Genomic DNA, 18,443 nt, shown 5'->3' on the forward strand with positions numbered 1-18,443 from the left:
GAGGAAGATAATTACATCTGTAAATTCCCTGGTTATCCCAGATGATATAGACCCCATTTTATGGTCCTGAATACCTTTAACAAGGTCAATAATAAGAGCTTGCATATACTGAGCACCAGTTAAACATCTCAGTGTTTCACTGGGAGAAAGTTTCATAGGACCTAGTTTCATAGGTTCATAGGACCTAGTTACCTATGCTATGTTTCAAGTGCTGTGTCTTCTATACATTACAGTATTTAATAAAAATAAAGGAAATTTATTTTATTTTAATATATTATTTTCCCCCCAAAAGGAGAACCTTTTCCTTTAAATGTAGAGACATTTTCCCCTTTTCTCTAGTTAAATTTGTTGCAAGTCTCATCTCATTTTGATTCTAATTCTAACACTATTCTTACACTATTTTTTACAGTTTTTATCCTCCTTCTTTTTCTTTTTTTAAATCATCAGTTATGTTCTCCTACCTTCCAAAATCTATACTTGTTCTTTTAAGTCAATATCCTCTGCTTCCCTGTCGTCTCTTGAGATTTGGCATCATTTTCTCCTCCCTGAATTAGGTGAAAACTAAGAACAATTCTTTCTTTGTTTTACTCTCCATCTCTCTTGATTTATATTGCAATTTAGAGTTTCTGTCACATCTTCCACTTGGACTCCAAGATTGTGATAGCAAGAACTGAATCTCACATTTCTTTTTTTCCAAAGAATCCTTAGCACAGCATCTTACACAAAAATATTTAACACGTATTTGCAAGGTACTTGTAAAATACTGTGGGAAGAAAAGTAATAATGATGAGTCAAAGATCCTACTCTTTAAAAAGTTTCTGGGGCCAGCCCGGTGGTGTAGTGGTTAAGTTCGCACACTCCACTTCGGTGGCCTGGGCTTTGCAGGTTCAGATCCTGGGTACAGACCTACGCACCGCTTATCAAGCCATGCTGTGGTGGCGTCCCATATAAAGTAGAGGATGGGCACGGATGTTAGCCCAGGGCCAGTCTTCCTCAGCAAAAAAGCCGGGGATTGGCAACAGATGTTAGCTCAGGGCTAATCTTGCTCACAAAAAAAAAAAAAAAAAAAAAAAGCTTCTGGATGGGAGCATGGTATATATTCACAAATAATCTACAGGAATAATTGACTACAATTGTAGACGTAAACTGAATACATAAGTGGTCTATCTCAAAGTACTAAATGGTAACTTGAGTATACTGCAGAAGTAATTGTTGAAACGGCCCTAGAGTAGGCTGGCCAGTGGTAGAGTTCTATAGAGGAACAGGCAGGAAAGGGAGTAGATATGGAGAGGACTTTCTTAAATTTGCTCGTCTAATTGTAGTTAATGGTTGAAAAAGTCAACTTACTGAAATATCAACAGGCAGCTAATATAAAATTTTTTCCAAACATTCTTTTCAAACTTTAACCAGTATTATATCTTTACCTTAATCTACATGGCCAGTTTCTATAGAAGTGGTTCTTAATTTCTAAGTGTCCAGAACATGTAGTTATACAACACTAACAAGCAGGGTGGATCCAGGTATATGGGACTGAAGCTTACATCCTTTTAAAAAGAACACAAAATTACAAATACAAAATTAGGCGAAAAAGCAAATTTTTATTTAGAATGAGAAAAGAAATCTCAACAACTGGTGGGAGCCATGGAGATCTAGATTCCTTTCTTCTGAGATAGCTTTAGGCAATTTACCAGAACCACTTACTTAGAAATACTTCTGGTTGCAACCTGTCATTCCCTTCCCACCTAGAACATCTACAACTTCCTACTTTCCAGAGGCCTAGCAAATGAACAGCTAGCTGAAGCTTAAAGTTCATTAGCCTCCCCTTAGATGCGCCATTAACAACAGTGGCTTATTAAAACAGTGATTTTTAACAGAGACTAGAACACAGATTCTGGGGAAAGAGAAACCACATGACAAGTTTAAAACAATCCCAGATGATTCTGATACACAACGGCCACTCCCAACACTCTCCCTCACCCCATGTTGGAAGATTCACAAGGCAGAGCCATACACTAATTCTCATAGACTCAGTATCTTAGAAGGCAATGTAAAGAACTAGCCAATTGCCCTTGATCTCAGCATAGTGCTGAGATCATAGCGCTGATCTCAAAGTGCGCATGGAACATAAAAAGGCACTGTTAACTTTCTACAAGTGAACATAAAATAATTCCACTATTTTACAATTTAAACACATTGAAAGGTCAAATAACTTTATCAAGAACTTAAAACTGATACTCAGTCTGAACATCTACAATACAACTGTGCCCACCATTTCATTTAATCCTAAAGGGAAAAAAAGGAGTTTTACATATTCCTCTTGGATCAGAGTAAGCTAGTTCACTTCCAGGTCGCTCTCCCAGAATAAAGCAGTGGTTAAGTATGTTGCTTTACCTAGCGCATCAAGGCAACATTTAACTACTTCTTAGCAATTAATACAATGTTCTCATCTCAACTCAAGTCTTCTAACAGCAGCAACGTGAGACACTGGAGTGACATTCAACGGCCTCGCAAGGAAGGTATTTTTCTTTTCCAAAAAGAAATTCAACCACCAGTGTACAGGCACAAGCCTACCACTAACCCGAATCAATTTCTCTCCAATTATGCTGCAAGTTAAGAGGGCCCTTTGGTCCTCGATTTCCCTAAGGAGAGGAAAAACGAAAGCGGCTGGCTGAGGGTCGGGTGGCAGTAGCTGGCTATCTGAACAATCCTGAGCTCCGCAGCGGAGGAGCTTCCTGTTGGACACGCGACCGTTTCTCCTGAAGAGGGATTCCTTCGCACCTATTCCTACTGGACTTGAGACTCACCTCGGGTGTCGCCCGAGTCTCAAATCCACAACCAGCAACAACATAAAATCAAGAATAATTTCTCTAGACTCCGGTGATCTCTCTCCCAGAGTTCAGGGCTGGCTGCGCCCGAAAAGCTGCTGCTAGGGGCGGGGGCACTTTCAGGCCACCGCCTCCGGGTTCTGGCACCGTCCCGGGGGATGTCTGCGCCAGAGAAGAAAATAGGAGAAAAGGGAAAAGAAAAATCGCCACTTTGCAGACTCCACGAAGCCACGGCCCTGCCCAACAGAAGGTCAAAGTGCAGAGGAGGGAGCGGCTGCTGTTCGGGACCGGTCGGGACGCAGCCCCGGGTGCGGCGAGCTGCCAGGCGGGATCAGGCAGCCGGGGGAGACCTCATCCGCCTCCAGCTCGGAGCCTCGGCCCAGGCAGAGCGAGCGCGCTGGGGCGACCGCCGCACAGCGGTGCCAACTCTCGGAGTTGACTTGGAACTTTCCCGGGACGCGCCGCCGCCGCCGCCCTCACCTTACTGAACACCTCCAGGTCGTCCTCGTCCTCGTCCAGATCCAGCACCTCGGCCTGCAGCAGGGTCGAGGAGCCGCTGCTGCCCGGGAGGGGGGCGCCGTCCCCCGGGCTGTCCCCGTCGGCGCCCCCAGCCGGGAGGCCCGAGGAGAGCGCCTGAGATGCCGGGCGCTCGCCCTCCATCCCGAGAGTGCGCGCCCGGCCGGCCGCCGCCGCCAGCCCGGCTCTCCCGAGCGTGCCCATTGGCTCCCGCGCATCCTGCGCCTCCCGGGCCGGCCCCGCTCCAGCCCCTCGCCAGCTGCGCAGACGCGGAACTGCGGGGAGAGCGTGCGGCCCGGCTCAGCCCCACCTGGCCTCGGGCCTGCTGGAGACGCAGGAGTGGGACTCTCGGACTCCGGCGAGGGTGGGGAAAGGGACGCTGTCCCCTGGAGGAAAGCCGGGGAATCGAAGGTAGGAGGAGGGCGTCCTCGCACTCACCTGGCTTGGGGACTTGGGAGCGACGGTTTCCGCCCGGGCGGGGATCTGGGCATAAGCGACAGAGCAAACCATCAACTTGAGGGGATCCACAGCGGGGCTGGAAGGCAGCCCACCCAGCCCGCCAAGAGAAAAAGCCAGTACTGTGTTTCCTGTAATTTAATGGTTGCCTTTCTTCTTGGTTGTAGTTTTCGACTCTGTTTTTTACTAAGGCTAATGCAAAAATAAAAGACATGAAAAGCTCCTCTGTTTTGTAATTGATTTTTGACCCAGTGACCGAACTGTAGTCATGTCATTGTCAAGCAGGGAAGTTGGATTTAAAAACTGTTTTCAGTCACTTTCAAATGTGTCTTGACTCCTGCAAGTCTTCCTGAAGTTAATGAGCAAGAATGTTACTAAGAGCGGAGGGCAAGGAGCAGGCTTGGACATTGCCACCAAGAAATAATCTTCAGTCTTTGTGCTACCAATGCAAAGCTGTAATTACTTAGTTCACTGCTTATTACTTAAAAAAAGAAAAACTAAATTCCAAAAATAATGGAAAATTGAATGCAAATTGATATATTTTGTAACTATCTTCAGGTTTTATTATTTACTTCCCTCAGCCCCAGCTCTTTTCTTCCATCAGCCCTGGAAAGAATGTCTGAGAAGTTTGCACATAGCCCGGGAAGAGGCTAGTTCAGGCTTGATTTCTAAAACCTCTCCTGGTGAAATATTTTGCCTAATGTTTAAAATTTTTAACTTAAAAAAAAGTTAAAAGATATATGTAAGATATTTGGAGACATAGAGAAATTCTCTATTTCTGATTAAAGGGCAAGTCCTTAATAATATGTTCCCTCTTAACCATTCAAATGTGCCTCTCATTGGTTTCAGTTCATATGCGCACTTCAGTCAGGCTGGTCTCGCTGCCCAGTGAATATCCAGTCTCCCTCCTATGCTTTATGGTTCCTGGACCCAAAATATCAGCTCCTGCCCATCCTTCAGGAAATGACTATAGTCTCATCCCCTTCAGGAAGACTTTTCAAATGGCATAGTCTCTTCCCAATTTAGCATTTAAATTTATTCCATCTTATAGATTGTATTTAGTTCTTGTAAATGCCTTACATTCCTTAGTAAACTGTGACATTTTAAGGTTAGAGATCACATTATTTATTAATAAACAACGATATCAGGTGTACTCACTTAAAAAGGCTCTCTGCTAAGGTCTATAAGGAATGCAAGTTATTAAAAGACTGTTTTTTCCTCTCTAAGCTCATTTTGGCTAGAAAGGAACAGTCAAGGTTTTCTAATTGCAATCTGAACTAGGAAATTCTTAAGGATACTATGACTCACAGAATTGCCGGAAAGCATAGAGAATAGGCTCAGAAAATGGGCAGAACAAACCAAGACTCCGCAGCTTGGATCATAGCCAACACCATGCCACAGAACTAATGGTGCACACATTGCTGCCACCATTGCCGAACAATGGCTGCCATACCACCTCCATGCATTGCCGTTGACACTGATGTCACTGGGCTCCAGGTGCTGTCACCAATATCAGTTACCACAGCTGCCTCTGAGAACGGCCTCTGCTATTACTGCCACAAAAATGCCCCACAGTCCTGTTTCTCTGTGTTCATAGTTCTAGTTTCAAAACTCTGGAGGGTGGATCTGCTTGGCACACCCGGCCAAGTCCCACAGAAATTTTAAGGCAAAGAATTTTCTAAACATAGAAAGGCCATGTTGATGCTGGTCAGCCAAAAAAAAAAATCCCTACCATAATTCACTCCTTTGGCTCCCCAACGTTAATAACATGTGTTTTCACATAATTTCTTTTTTCCCGCCATTCCTGCTGAATATAGTTTAGCTATGTCTCAAGCACCTGGGACTATAGTCCCCAGCTCCCCGAAGGAAGAAAACCCAAACCTACTCACTATTGGTGCAGCTCCCAGTCTAAGGTCTATTCTTCCTGCAGTTCTGCTACAATCCTATTGCTATTTTGCAACTTATGGACTAAATTTTTTAATTTAATTACCAACATGCCATGCCATGTTTATTCAGTGGCATGAAGAATCCTAAATTGCCTCATGAATGTCTCAGCTTTCCATTAAATGGGATTATCACTGGGTTCTTGAATGGAAGAGTTCTTATTTGGATACTAAAGCCTCTAAACCAGCATAGTCCAAAACTTTAAATACAGGTATAATATTAAGAGGAGCCCTACCCAGTCCTGTCCCTTGGTTCCTGGACTCTTATTCTGATTATAGAAGAAATAGTATCATATACTAATTTTTGTTTCTGAGGAAATGCATCTTGTCAAAAACCTTCCTTTCTCCCACACTTTCCAGATAGGATCTCCTGAGACCATAACTGAGTCTTTAATGTCGTTCAACCATCCATAAAGTCAACTGTTTCTGGTAATGGGTTTCATGATAAGACAAGTCACCCCATGGGCATTGCCCAATGGCTTTACTTCTTTTGCTGGAAAATGATTTAATTGGTTAGAAAAAATGTTATGTGCTTCTTTTGCTGGAAAATGATTTAATTGGTTAGAAAAAATGTTATATGCAAAATCTGATGTGAAATGAACTAGTCTGTTCATGGATGATCATGTTGGGAGAACCTTGCTGAGCAGGAAATGTAAACCCAATGTATCTTTTTCACTAAGGATAAATCATGACAGACACCAGATTGTGTGGCAGGGAGAGGACCAGGAGTAGTTGCTGCTGTGGTGAGTTGAGCACTTAGCCATGGAAGTAGCCAGTTCTTTAGTGAGAGGGAAATCCGTGTTGTTGAGCTGATACCTAGCATGTATCCCTACCACCATGGCCACTTGGTATTTGAGGCCATGGAACAAGCCCAGAAGTGCCTGGGAAAGCAGTAGGATTAGCATCCACAGAACAAGAATTCTTATCAAACTTACTGTTTGATCATTTAAATTTATCAATGGGACTTTTTTGGAAAGCACTGCTATGGGCTACAAATATGGTTTTATTCTGGGACCATTCCAAGAAGCCCATCCACATACGTTTTCCCATATGGTTCTTGACCCCTAGATCCTCCCCTGTTCCTTCTAAGTCCCATCCTGTCAAACCTTTAGCTCATATCCTTGAAACATAGCATCCACATCCTACCCTGACTCCTTTGAAGCATAGTGGGCATTGATATGTACCATGGGGAGGATTTCTCTTTTCCACTGTCCTTTTCCATAGCAGTACACTTCTAGATGATTCCAGCATATGATAAAGAACCATCTGTAAATCAGATTTGAATTTTTAACCCCCTACTTATTTGTTCAGGTGGAACTCCCTATGAGATTGTAAGAGTATGCCTATTGAGAGCAAGAGCCAAATGCTCATGCAATGAATGCTTTTAGGACCATTTTCATTTATACCATTTCCATGCAAGTATGGTTTGCTGAAGCCTTATCCAATTTTATGATTTTTTTTTTATATTATAGCACCTGTTTTATGATGAGCTGCTCAGGTCACACAGTCATGTCTCACACGCAGGTATTTAGTCTTTGCCAGAAACCTATAGCAAGCCAAGGGCTGGTTTCTTAAATGAAGAAAGGAGGGTATGTGTTGCTTTACAAACTTTAGTGGTTTTAGTTCTCTTTCAGAACTTGTCACAGGCCCCAGACAGCATCCTTATTCCACAGGCTCATCAATAATAGCAATAGCTAATTGGTGCCTACTTTGAGTCAGACACTGTTATAAGTATATAATGTATGTTCACTCATGTAAGTCTCACAAACACCTTATGATGTAGGTGCTACTATTACCACCCCAATTTTATAGATGAGGAAACTGATGAATAGAGAATTTAGTAACCTCCCCAAGGTAAGTAGTAAGTGGTAAGTAATTTACTGCTCACTGAAAGAAAGTGTTATATGTGTTGCCTTAAAAAATAAAAGAGGGTTTATAAGAGTATTTGGGGATTCTTGGTTCTTGGAATTTAGCAGAATGTACAATCCTCCCACTAAAAATCCTGACAAACTATAAGAAGAATCTTTTAAATGCATGGTTGAGCTTGCAAGGAGGTAATTGACTTCCATGGGCAATAAACAAAATAACCTTAAGTGAGAGAATGAGACTAAAGATTTGAGCTGATACGCTGCCTGCCCCCAGGGTGGGGTGGTAGGATTGGCCTCAATAATCTAAAAGTTTAAGTTTGAATTATCATGAAAGAATAATGGAAATGAAAATTTGTAAATTATTCACTCAAGGACAAAGCTCTTCTGCGTCAGCCTGGGCTCCATGTGGGAAAGATACCTCCCCCTAGAATCCTAACTGTGGTTCAGGAAGTCACAATTCAAAAACTTACAAGTGTCTCTGGGTTAGTGATATACACCTAGGACCTCTGGCACAAGCAAACACAAAATCTCTCTCTTCAACCCACTTCCCACAGAGTATCTACAGATAAAGCCATACTGCAGATGAGATCACAATCCAAATCAAAAACTTTCAAGGAAACAATCTACCATGTGCAAGAATCACTATACAAAACTATTAAAAGTATTGGATCCACAAAGAACTTTAAACAATACAAATATAAATTATTTAATAAATATAAATTATTTAATAAATGAAAAGAATAAAAATAACTACAAGATACTACAAAAAAGAACTAAAAATCTAGAAATGAAAAATACTAGATTTTTCTAGTCATTGTGATGATGGTTAATTTTTTGCCTCTTCACTCCAAATTGCCTCTTGTTGCCTGCTCTGTAATAATGGCACTGGGCCTTGTCAGTATTTCTCCTTTGCCGCCTGTCATGGGGTTAAGCCTTGTCAGTAGAGGGACACTGGAGGAGGAAGGGTTTTCCTCTTCCCATTTCTGATGTGCTTTCTTACCATAGGGCTCTTTCTTACCACAGAGGGCTCTTTTTCCTCCTTTGTTCAGCCCCTGCATGGTTTCAGCAGAGGATTCCTGCAGGGCACAGCTTTTTACGGTGTTTCACTCACTATCAAACTCATGCAGCTGTGGTGGCATAGTCTAGAGACCCAAATATTGTGGGCCTGCCCCCAGCCCAGGTTGCTGCACCCCATACCCTCTCCTCTGTCCCAGGCATGGACATATACCAGGGGCACTAGAGGTCAGCCATCCCCTGACCTTCGTCCTATACAGCCAGCCCAAAGCTGATCCAGTCTGAGTTGGACAAGGAAGACTCCTGAAGAGGGGACCTCTCAAGCTCGTAGTTGCAACAGCATCCAGCAGCTTCTCCTGGCACCTAACAAGTTCTGAGGCTCAACACCTTCCAGAGGGTAGATTTCCAGCAGGTCCCACTAAGGAGATACTTCATTGACTTGTCCTCCATTCGAGAAGCCAAGGTGGTACTCTTTCTGGTGACATCTTGGTACCAGCCCTAGCAGGGAAGGCTTTTCCTTGGGACTTACCTCAGCCTCAGGGGTAGTGATCACATCTTATATCTGCTATTCCTATGTTCTTTAGAATTCTTTTAAACTCTCACTAGCCAATTCCTTCTTATTCCAATCCCCTGTTAATAAAACTTTATATTAAAATTTCCCTGTACAATTGACTGCGTGGTCCTATCTCCTCACTAGACCCTGAACAATACAGAATTGGTCCCAGGAATGGTCTCAGGAGACAGACCTATAAAAATGACCTTCTGGGAATCCCTTACAATCAGTTGACTGAGGAAGAAAAATCTTGAGCCTGGTTTACAGATGGATCTGCATGATATGCTAGTACTACCTGAAAGTAACAGCTGCAGCGCTATAGCCACACTCAAGGGTAACCTGAAGGACAATGTGAAGGAAAATCTTCCTAGTGGTCAGAACTTCAGGTGTGACATTTGGTCAACTTCTACGTCTGGAGTGAGAAATGTCCAGAAATACAGGTCTATCTTAATAAATGGGTAGTTGCCAATGGTTTGGTTGGATGGTCAAGGACTCAGAAGGAACAGTATTGAAAACAATGAAAAAGGAGCTTAGGGAAGAAGTATGTGGATAGACTTTTCAGAATGAAAAGCAGGCTGTAACGATATTAGTGAATGTGAAATGTCCACCAAAGGACAACTACTGCAGAGGAGGTTCTTAATGATCAAGTGGACAAAATGATACACGCTGGGGATATCAGTCATCCTTTGTCCCTAGCCATCACATTCCTTGGGCCCGTGAACCAAGTGGCTAAGGTGGCAGAGATGAAATCTACACATGGGCTCAGTAACATAGGCATCCCTTTACCAAAGGTGACCTGCATAACTAATCTGCCAATAGCACAGACCAACATTTAATCCTCAATATGGCACCATTCTTGGGATAAGGGAGAGCAAGCCAGCCATCTGGTGGCAGGTTGATTACATTGGATATGTGCCCTCATGGAAATAGACACATTCTGGATATGAATTTACCTTCTCTGCCATTAACATTTCTGCCAACACCACCAACCATGCATTCATAAAATGTCTTATTCACCATCATAGCATTCCATCTGATGAAGGAACTCATTTCACAGCAGAGGAAGTCATCATGGGCTCATACATACGGAATTAACTGTTCTTTCCATAAACCCCATAACCTGGAAGTGGCTGGCTAAACTGAAAGATGGACTGGCTTACTTAGAACTCAGTTATGGTGCCATTTGGAAGGCAACATCTTGAAGTAATGGTGTTCTTAAAGGATGCAATATATACTTTACATCAGAGTCCGTTATATGGTGTTATCTCCTCCATAGGTAGAAAACGTGGGCCCAGGAATCAAGAAGTAGAAATGGGAGTGACTCCACTCACTGTTATGCCTAATAACCCACTTGCAGAATTTTTGCTTTCCATTCTGTCTCTTCTGGCCCAAAAGTGACTCATGTCTCTTTTGCTCACAACTCATTGACCAGAACTGGTCACATGGCTCCACCCAACCTCAAGGGGTCATGATGTACAATTATATCATGTGTTCAGTAGGCAGGGGGTTAAAAATACTTGATGAATAGCACGATTGACAGTCACAAACTATATGTGGTTAATTCTAGGTGATTAACATGAGGCAAAGACAAGCTGATGGAGAGGCCCCCAAGCCTATGATTAATAGCAATTATTCTGCAAGTGTACAGTTCTTTATATGGAATTCCTTACTGGTTTGAACAACTCAGGCAAGTATTTTAAATTATTAGCTTCAATTTTTTCATCTACAAAGTAGGGATAATTAATAATATGTACTTCAAAGGCTATGAGGATCAAAGAAACTAACATGTGCAATAATTTATGAACTAAGGATATATACAAATCTTAATTGTTTTATTACTATTAATACTATTAATTTAAGTAATAACATATGATTGCCATATTTTCCCCATAGCTTCATTTAGACTCCCAAGCAATAATGTTTGGGTTAGTTCATATTATGTAACATAATGCTTTGTAACTTTGACTACAATATGTGGGGTGTTTTTTTTCCAAAGGTTTCCCTTACTGTTAAGAGGCACTGGCAATTTCAAGTCCTCTGTCATTTATTGTGACAAATAAATAAATAAATGTGTCAGAATAATAAGGCAACATGGTTTTAAACATCTTTAACTCAGCAAAATCCAAAGGAAATGGACTATGCGTGTAATTCCATGACCAGTGATGGCCTGCTTTTCTGTTAAATGAAATGTGATGATTCCACTATCAAAGGCAGGAAGCCAGGAATGATCTTCATTGAGTACAAGAAGCAAATTTATTATCTAATATAACTAGAAATACCGAGGTAGGGTAAACTCCAGATATAGTAAGATAATTGTTCAATAAATGTTACTTAATTAATTGGATGAATGAACTGATTTAAAAACAGCTTATTATTGCCAAATTTGTTTTTCAAATGTTGATGCTTTTAACTGCTACCAAAGTTCAGTTTCTTAGATCCACCATATTCCTTTTCTATGGACAGACCCATTGGACAGGTCATTGCTATCATGGAATTTCATTTAAGTGGTGCCCAGTATAATGAGAATTTATCTCCAATTCATTTTAATTGTAGATCAAAAGTTCATTTGAGGGGGCTGGCCCGGTGGCATAGCGGTTAAGTTCGTGCACTCCACTTTGGTGGCCCGGGGTTTGCAGGTTTGGATCCTGGGCACGGACTGGTGCACCGCTTGTTAAGCCATGCTGTGGTGGGTCCTGTATAAAGTAGAGGAAGATGAACACAGATGTTAGCCCAGGGCCGATCTTCCTCAGCAAAAAGAGGAGGATTGGCATTGGATATTAGCTCAGGGCTAATCTTCTTCTCACACACACAAAAAAGTTCATTTGAAGATATTTGCTTTAAGGAAATTTTAGAAAAAATTTTCCAATAAATCCTATGTGTTTGGTTATGGAACACGGAGGAGCATGTCTTAAAAGTGAGACGGTTATTTTCTTTCTCTTTTTTTAAAATTAATAGCTTTAGTGAGATATAATTCACATACCACAACATTGACGCATTTAAAGTGTACAAATCAATGGTTTTTATATATTCACAGAGTTTTGCAATTATCACCAAAATCAATTATAGAACATTTCCATCACCCCCAAAAAGAAGCGCCTACACCCTTTAGCAGTCACTACCATTTACCCGCAGCCCCCCAGCCCATGGCAACTACTAATCTACTTTTTGTCTCTGTAGATTTGCCTACTCTGAACATTTCATCTAAGTGGAATTGTGTAATAGTATTAAATCTTCTATCCATGAACATGGAATGTCTTTCCATTTATTAAAATTTAATTTTTTAACAATGTTTAGTAATTTTTAGCATATAAGTTTTGCATTTCTTTTGTTAAATTTACTCTTCTATATTTTATTCGTTGTTACACAACTGTAAATGGAATTGCATTCTTAATTTTATTTACAGGTTTTTCATTGCTATTGTATAGAATTATGATTGATTTTTTAATTTTGATCTTGGACCTTGTAACCTTGCTTAACTTGATTATCAGTCTATTCTTTTAGTGGATTATTTAGGATTTTCAATATACAAAATCCAGTAATCAGAGATAGTCTCACATCTTTTGCCTTTTTTTTAAATTTCCTTGCTATATTAGGGTTCTCCAGAGAAACAGAACCAATATATAAAATGATATATATAAACAGAACCAATAATAAAAATATATATAAAATGAGTAATTGACTCACGTTCTTATGGAGGCTAATTAGTCCCAGGGTCTACAGTCAGCAAACTGGAGTCCCAGGAGAGCAAATTCTGTAGTTCCTGTCTGAAAGCCAGCAGGCTCAAGACCCAAGAAGAGCCCATGTATCAGTTCAAGTCCAAAAGCAAAGAAAAAACCAATGGCCCAGCTCGAAAGCAGTCGGGCAGGAGTTCCCTCTTACTCAGTCCTTTTGTTCTATTCAGGCCTCCAACTGCTTGGATGAGGCCCACTTACATTAGAGAGGGTAATCTGCCCTACTCAGTCTACTGATTCAGATGTTAATCTCATCCAGAAACATCCTCACAGACACATCCAGAATAACGTTTAACCAAATATCTGGATATCCTGTGGCCCAGTCAGGTTGACACATAAAATTAACCATTACAAGTCTGCTCCTTGTCAATTTGGCACCCATTTACATCTCCTTAAACCATACTTCATATTCAAATAAAGAAAATAACAAGGTCATAATTCCATCTAGCGTGATACAACTGTCTTGCATACAATCAAAAATGCCCCTCCCGCAGAAGAGGAAGTAGTCCTTGAGTGATGTTTACTCTTCTCCTTGATATCCCATAACCTAAATACTATAGTGTAAAATTAACAGTACTTAAATACTATTATATAAAGTCAATACCTCTTATGTTACATGATAAGGGAATAAGAGAGGAAAGAAATGGCAAACATCTTTGTTTCTTTGATATATGTTATACAGGCACATACACACGCACACATATACAAACATATTCATAACAAAATAAGGAATAAGGAGGAAATACTCATGACAATTAGAGTCCTCATTTCGGTAACTGGTCACATGGTCACAGCTGATATTTGTAACTACCTTCTTCTACTACCCATTCTGTATTCCATTTGTCTTCAGCAAGCATCCCAGTTGGTCATGGTTCTTCACCTGGTGGAGCAACCCTAAGCTTCATTCTTGAAGGGTTTGGGCCCTTAGTAGTCCTGCCTAGTTTTGGTTATTGTAGTTTTCTGTTGATCTTAATCACAGGGCATGGCAATGCTAAGAGACGCCCTAAGGGATCGTTTGTATTCCAGACATACTCTTCCTTACCTCCATTGTAGAGTAGCAGTCCAATTTCTCCTTGGTAGTCAGGATCGATCACCCCAGCCAGCACACTAACTCCCTTCTTTGCCTGTTGATTCAGTGGCATGAAGAGCTCAAAGGGGTCAGGCGGCAGTCTTTACTTCCAGTCCAGTGGAATCATTGTTGTGTCTACTGGACACAATGGTGGAAGCATTCCTCCCTTTGGAATTAAGACCTCTAGGCCAACAGAGTGTTAAGTCATGGGAGCAGGAAGCATGCTTTTTGCTAGTGGTTACTGGGAGTGCCACTCCCATTTCCACCCCTTGATTCCTGGAACCTTGTATCCTGACTATGGGAGAAAGCACCATATACTGGACACTGACTTAGAGCACATACAGCCTTCTGAAGAACCTTCCCCCAGCCCTGCAAGGTATTGTCACCTAGCTGACACTGTAACTGAGTTTTTAAAAGGCCATTCTACTGTTCCATCAAGGCAGCTATTTCAGGATGGTGGGGAATATGGTAAGACCACTGAATTCCATAAGCATGGGCCTAATGCCACACTTCATTTGTTGTGAAGTGAGTTCTTTGATTAGAAGCAATGCTGTGTGGGATACCATGACTCTGGGTAAGGCATTCTCTAAGTCCGTGGATGATAGTTTTGGCAGAAGCACTGAGTGCAGGGAAGGCAAATCTGTATCCAGAATAAGTGTTTATTCCAGTAAGAACAAAATGCTCCTCTTTCATGATCCAAGGGGTCCAATGTAATCAACTTGCCACCAAGTAGCTGGCTGATGACCCTGGGGAATGGTGCCACATCTGGACTGAGTGTTGGTCTCTGCTTCTGGCAGATTGGGCACTTAGCAGTGGCCATAGCCAGGTTGGCCTTGGTGAGTGGAAGTTGACATTGCTGAGCTTATGCATAACCTCTATCACTGTCACCATGGATGACTACTTTGTTCATGAGCCCACGGGCAATGATAAGGGTGGCTGAGGAAAGAGGCTGACTGGTATCCAGAGAACTGTTCACTTGATTGTTGAAATCCTCTGCTAAGGTCACCCTATGGTGAGCATTTATATGGAACACAAATACCTTCACCTTTTTTGCCCATTCGAAGAGATCTCTCCATGTATCTCTTCCCTAAATTTCCTTGTTGCCAATTTTCCAATCAAATTCCTTCCAGGTCCCTGACCATTCAGCTAAACCACTGGCCAGAGTCCATGAATTGGTATATAATCACATCTCTGGCCATTTCTCCTTCCAAGCAAAGTGAGCAACCAGGTGCACTGCCCACTGGGAGGATTTCCCTCTTACTTAGTCTTTTTGTTCTATTCAGGTCTTCAACTAGTTAGATGAGGCCCACCCATATTAGAGAGGGCAATTTACTCAGTCTACCAATTTGAATGTTAATCTCACCCAGAAGCAGCCTCACAGACACACACAGAATAATGTTTGACCAAATATCTGGGTACACCATGGCCCAGTCAAGTTAATGAATAAAATTAACCATCACATTTGCCTAATTGCCCTGGCTAGAAACTCCAGTAGTGTTGACTGGAAGTGAGAGAGCATACATCCTTATCTTGTTTCTGATTTTGGAAAGAAGGAATTCAACTTTTCACCATTAAGTTTGATGTTAACTGTGTGGTCTTCATAGATGTCCTTTATCACATTGAGACAATCCCCTTCTATTCCTAGTTTGTTGAGTGTTTTTTTAATCATTAATGGGGTTTTGGATTTTCTCAAATGCTTTTTCTTGTGGATTGAGAGGATCATGAGGTTTCTGTCCTCATGAGGTAGAACTTCTGCCCTATGACTCCGCCACGTGAGGACGATCAGAACCCCAATATTCTTGGCCTGCCATGCCTAGGGTAGAGCCTCCACCCTATGTGTGGGGGCTGGATGGAGGAAAGCACCCCTACATATTGACTGCACTGCCTGAAATTTAACCCTTGCAACATGGGGAAGGGGAGGAGGGAAGAGGAATGCTGAGGGTCTGTCTGTCACAAGGAGATACTGTAGCCCTTGACTGTGACTGGGGGAGAGGGAGTCTTCTTAGGTACACTCACCCAGAGTGGAGTTTCCATCACCATGAGTTGGGAGGGAGAGAAAAGAGGGAGCAGGTTGTGGCTCAAGTGCAACAGATTCTCACTGTTCTTACAGAGATTTAGTAAAGGTTTCTTCATTTGCTACATGCCCTTAGATCAATTTCCAAAGACTTTAAATTTTTTTTTTAATTTTTTAATATTTATGGTTGTTTCACTGGGAAGCAGATTTGTGGAGCTCCTCCTGCAGCCATTCTGGAAGTTGTCTCTAATGCTTACTTTTTGTGAATAACAAAATGTCTAGAAAATTGCTCAGAGCAAGAGTGATTTTCACCCGTTTTTATTATGATGCAGAGTTTGGAAGATATGGTTTTTGTAATGCAACATGATCCCAGGAAAAACTTTCATTGCTTTGATTTTTCTTAATTAAAATTGCATTTTTGTTTCAAAAAGGAACTTGTCAAGCAATTTCCTTAATATCAGAACTTAGTATCAACACTTTGGCCTAAAGAAATAGCTTAAATGATCTACATTAGATACAGTTTAAAAAAATCAAAATGTTCTTGTTTAAAAAATCGACTCTTTAAAATTCCTACTGGGTTTTAAATAATGGTGATGCACAATAAATATATAAAAAGAGAGATAAGTAAGTACGTTAAAACTCCCACATGTAATATCTTCAGGAAAAAGAGAAAATTTGCAGTGAATTATTAATATACCTTCAGAACAGAGGCAACTGTTGAGTGTTGATAAGCGTTAAACACCAGCTTTAACCTTGACCTTAGCTTTTTGAAAAAATTACAGTTGTTATTATGAGACTGAATATTGCAATATTGCTCTGAACATGTTATGTAAAAGTTTGATCTTATAAGGTGGAACTTTTTGTTTTGTTTTTTAAAAAGATAACATGAATTTTATGTGTAGAATTCTCAGATAAAAGGATTTCTCTCTCTTTTGAATGGCTGTATCAAAAGAATAGTTTAATAGTGACGATACTGGTGGTCTTCTGACCATAGACTCTTTGAAGGTGAAGATCTTGGCATATCATCTTTCACAAGAATCTAAAGAATATTTATTAGCTGTGTGACTTTGCATATCAACTCTATTAAGGCATATGCCATTTGGGTATAGCATACCCTTCCCATTCTTGGTAATGCCATCTACTTACTTGTCTACTGCTCCTCTTAATATATAACATTTTTGGCATTAGGTCCACAGTCTTTCTTTACACTCAAAATCCTAGAGTCATCCTGAGTGAATCTATTCATCGTAATGACCTCTAAGTTCCTTATCTTCTTCAACTCTAAAGGTTTTCTTGACTATTTCAGCTCAGTCACTCATTTCTACTGTCAGAAAAAATATACATAAATGGATTTTAAGCATATAAAAAATGCTCAAACACAAAGATAAAAAATACAGATAAAATTCACAGTAAATTCCAATTTTTCATCTGTATGGTGGTCCAAGATCTCAAAGTTTACTTTTTCAAATTTGGTTGCTTGGAAAATTTGATAAGCTTGGTAGAATTTGGTAAAACTTCTTTTGAGAGTAATTTGGTGATATTTATCAAATAAAAATTGTACTTACCTGTTATGGGATGAATTGTGTCCCCCACAAATTCTGTACATTGAAGCGCTAACTCACAATGTGACTGTTTTTGGAGATAGGGCCTATCAAGAGGTAATAAAGGTTAAATGAGGTCAGAAGCATTGGGCCCTAATCCCATAAGACTGGTGTCTTTATAATAAGAGGAAGAGACCCCAGAGCATTCTTTGGCTCCGCATGCACACAGAGGAAATGCCATGTTAGGATATAGTGAGAAGGCAGCTGTCTACAAGCCAGGGAGAGATGTCTTACAAGAACCCAACCCTAACAGCACCACGATCTGGGACTTCTGGCCTCCAGAACTGTGAAAAAAATTAATTTTTGTTGTCTAAGTCACTCAGTCTGTGGTATTTTGTTATGGCAGCATGAGCTGACTAATACAATACCTTTTGACCCAGAAATTCCAATTATAGATGTTTTCTCTAGAAAAGGACATGGAGACACATATAAGAATGCTCATTACAGCATTTTTGTAATTACAAAGGGTTGCAAATAATTCAAATGCTCCTCTCCTGTGTTGGTTATTGTGGATCAGCTCACTCAAATTTCATTTTACCTCCTATTCTTTGAAGTCAGCTAAAAACTTCATTTTCCAGGCACTATTGCAGTTAGGGCTCTGGGTACAAATTGGGTCAATTACTTAGATGTGTTCATGTGGAATTTGGAAGTGAGGTAGATACCCTCTTCCTGCTTTCACTTGGTATTTCTTAAGGTAAGCAAAGTGGTGGAGGTGTGCAGATTTTTTGCTATTGCCGTCGTTTGATTGACTGTTCTGCAGCAGTAGCATGCCAGGATCCATTTCCCAGCCCCTGGTGTTGAGAGGAGATTATAGTGGAAGTAGTAGAAGCAGTGTTGGTCTCTTGATTTTGGT

The 18,443-nt window shown here is 41.0% G+C and overlaps 1 protein-coding gene across 8 annotated transcripts in view; it reads right to left on the reverse strand.

Annotated features, from left to right (window-relative positions):
- Positions 1 to 4,596, reverse strand: part of SNX7 (sorting nexin 7) — a 108,414-nt gene extending 103,818 nt beyond the window's left edge. For 3 of the 8 annotated variants that reach the window (XM_087446865.1, XM_087446870.1, XM_087446850.1), the window contains exon 1: positions 3,306 to 3,516. In XM_087446865.1, coding sequence (XP_087302991.1) covers positions 3,306 to 3,485 — 180 coding nt within the window. In that variant the 5' untranslated portion in view covers positions 3,486 to 3,516. Of the gene's footprint in view, positions 1 to 3,305; positions 3,521 to 3,779 lie in introns of those variants that run through there. The other 5 variants (XM_014780124.2, XM_004420796.3, XM_087446874.1 and 2 more) reach the window with 5 other exon arrangements.
- Between the last annotated feature and the right edge of the window lie 13,847 nt (positions 4,597 to 18,443).

The sequence above is a fragment of the Ceratotherium simum genome, chromosome 2 (assembly GCF_057802395.1).
Source record: "Ceratotherium simum simum isolate JZ-2026a chromosome 2, ASM5780239v1, whole genome shotgun sequence".
In the NCBI taxonomy this organism is placed as follows: domain Eukaryota; kingdom Metazoa; phylum Chordata; class Mammalia; order Perissodactyla; family Rhinocerotidae; genus Ceratotherium; species Ceratotherium simum.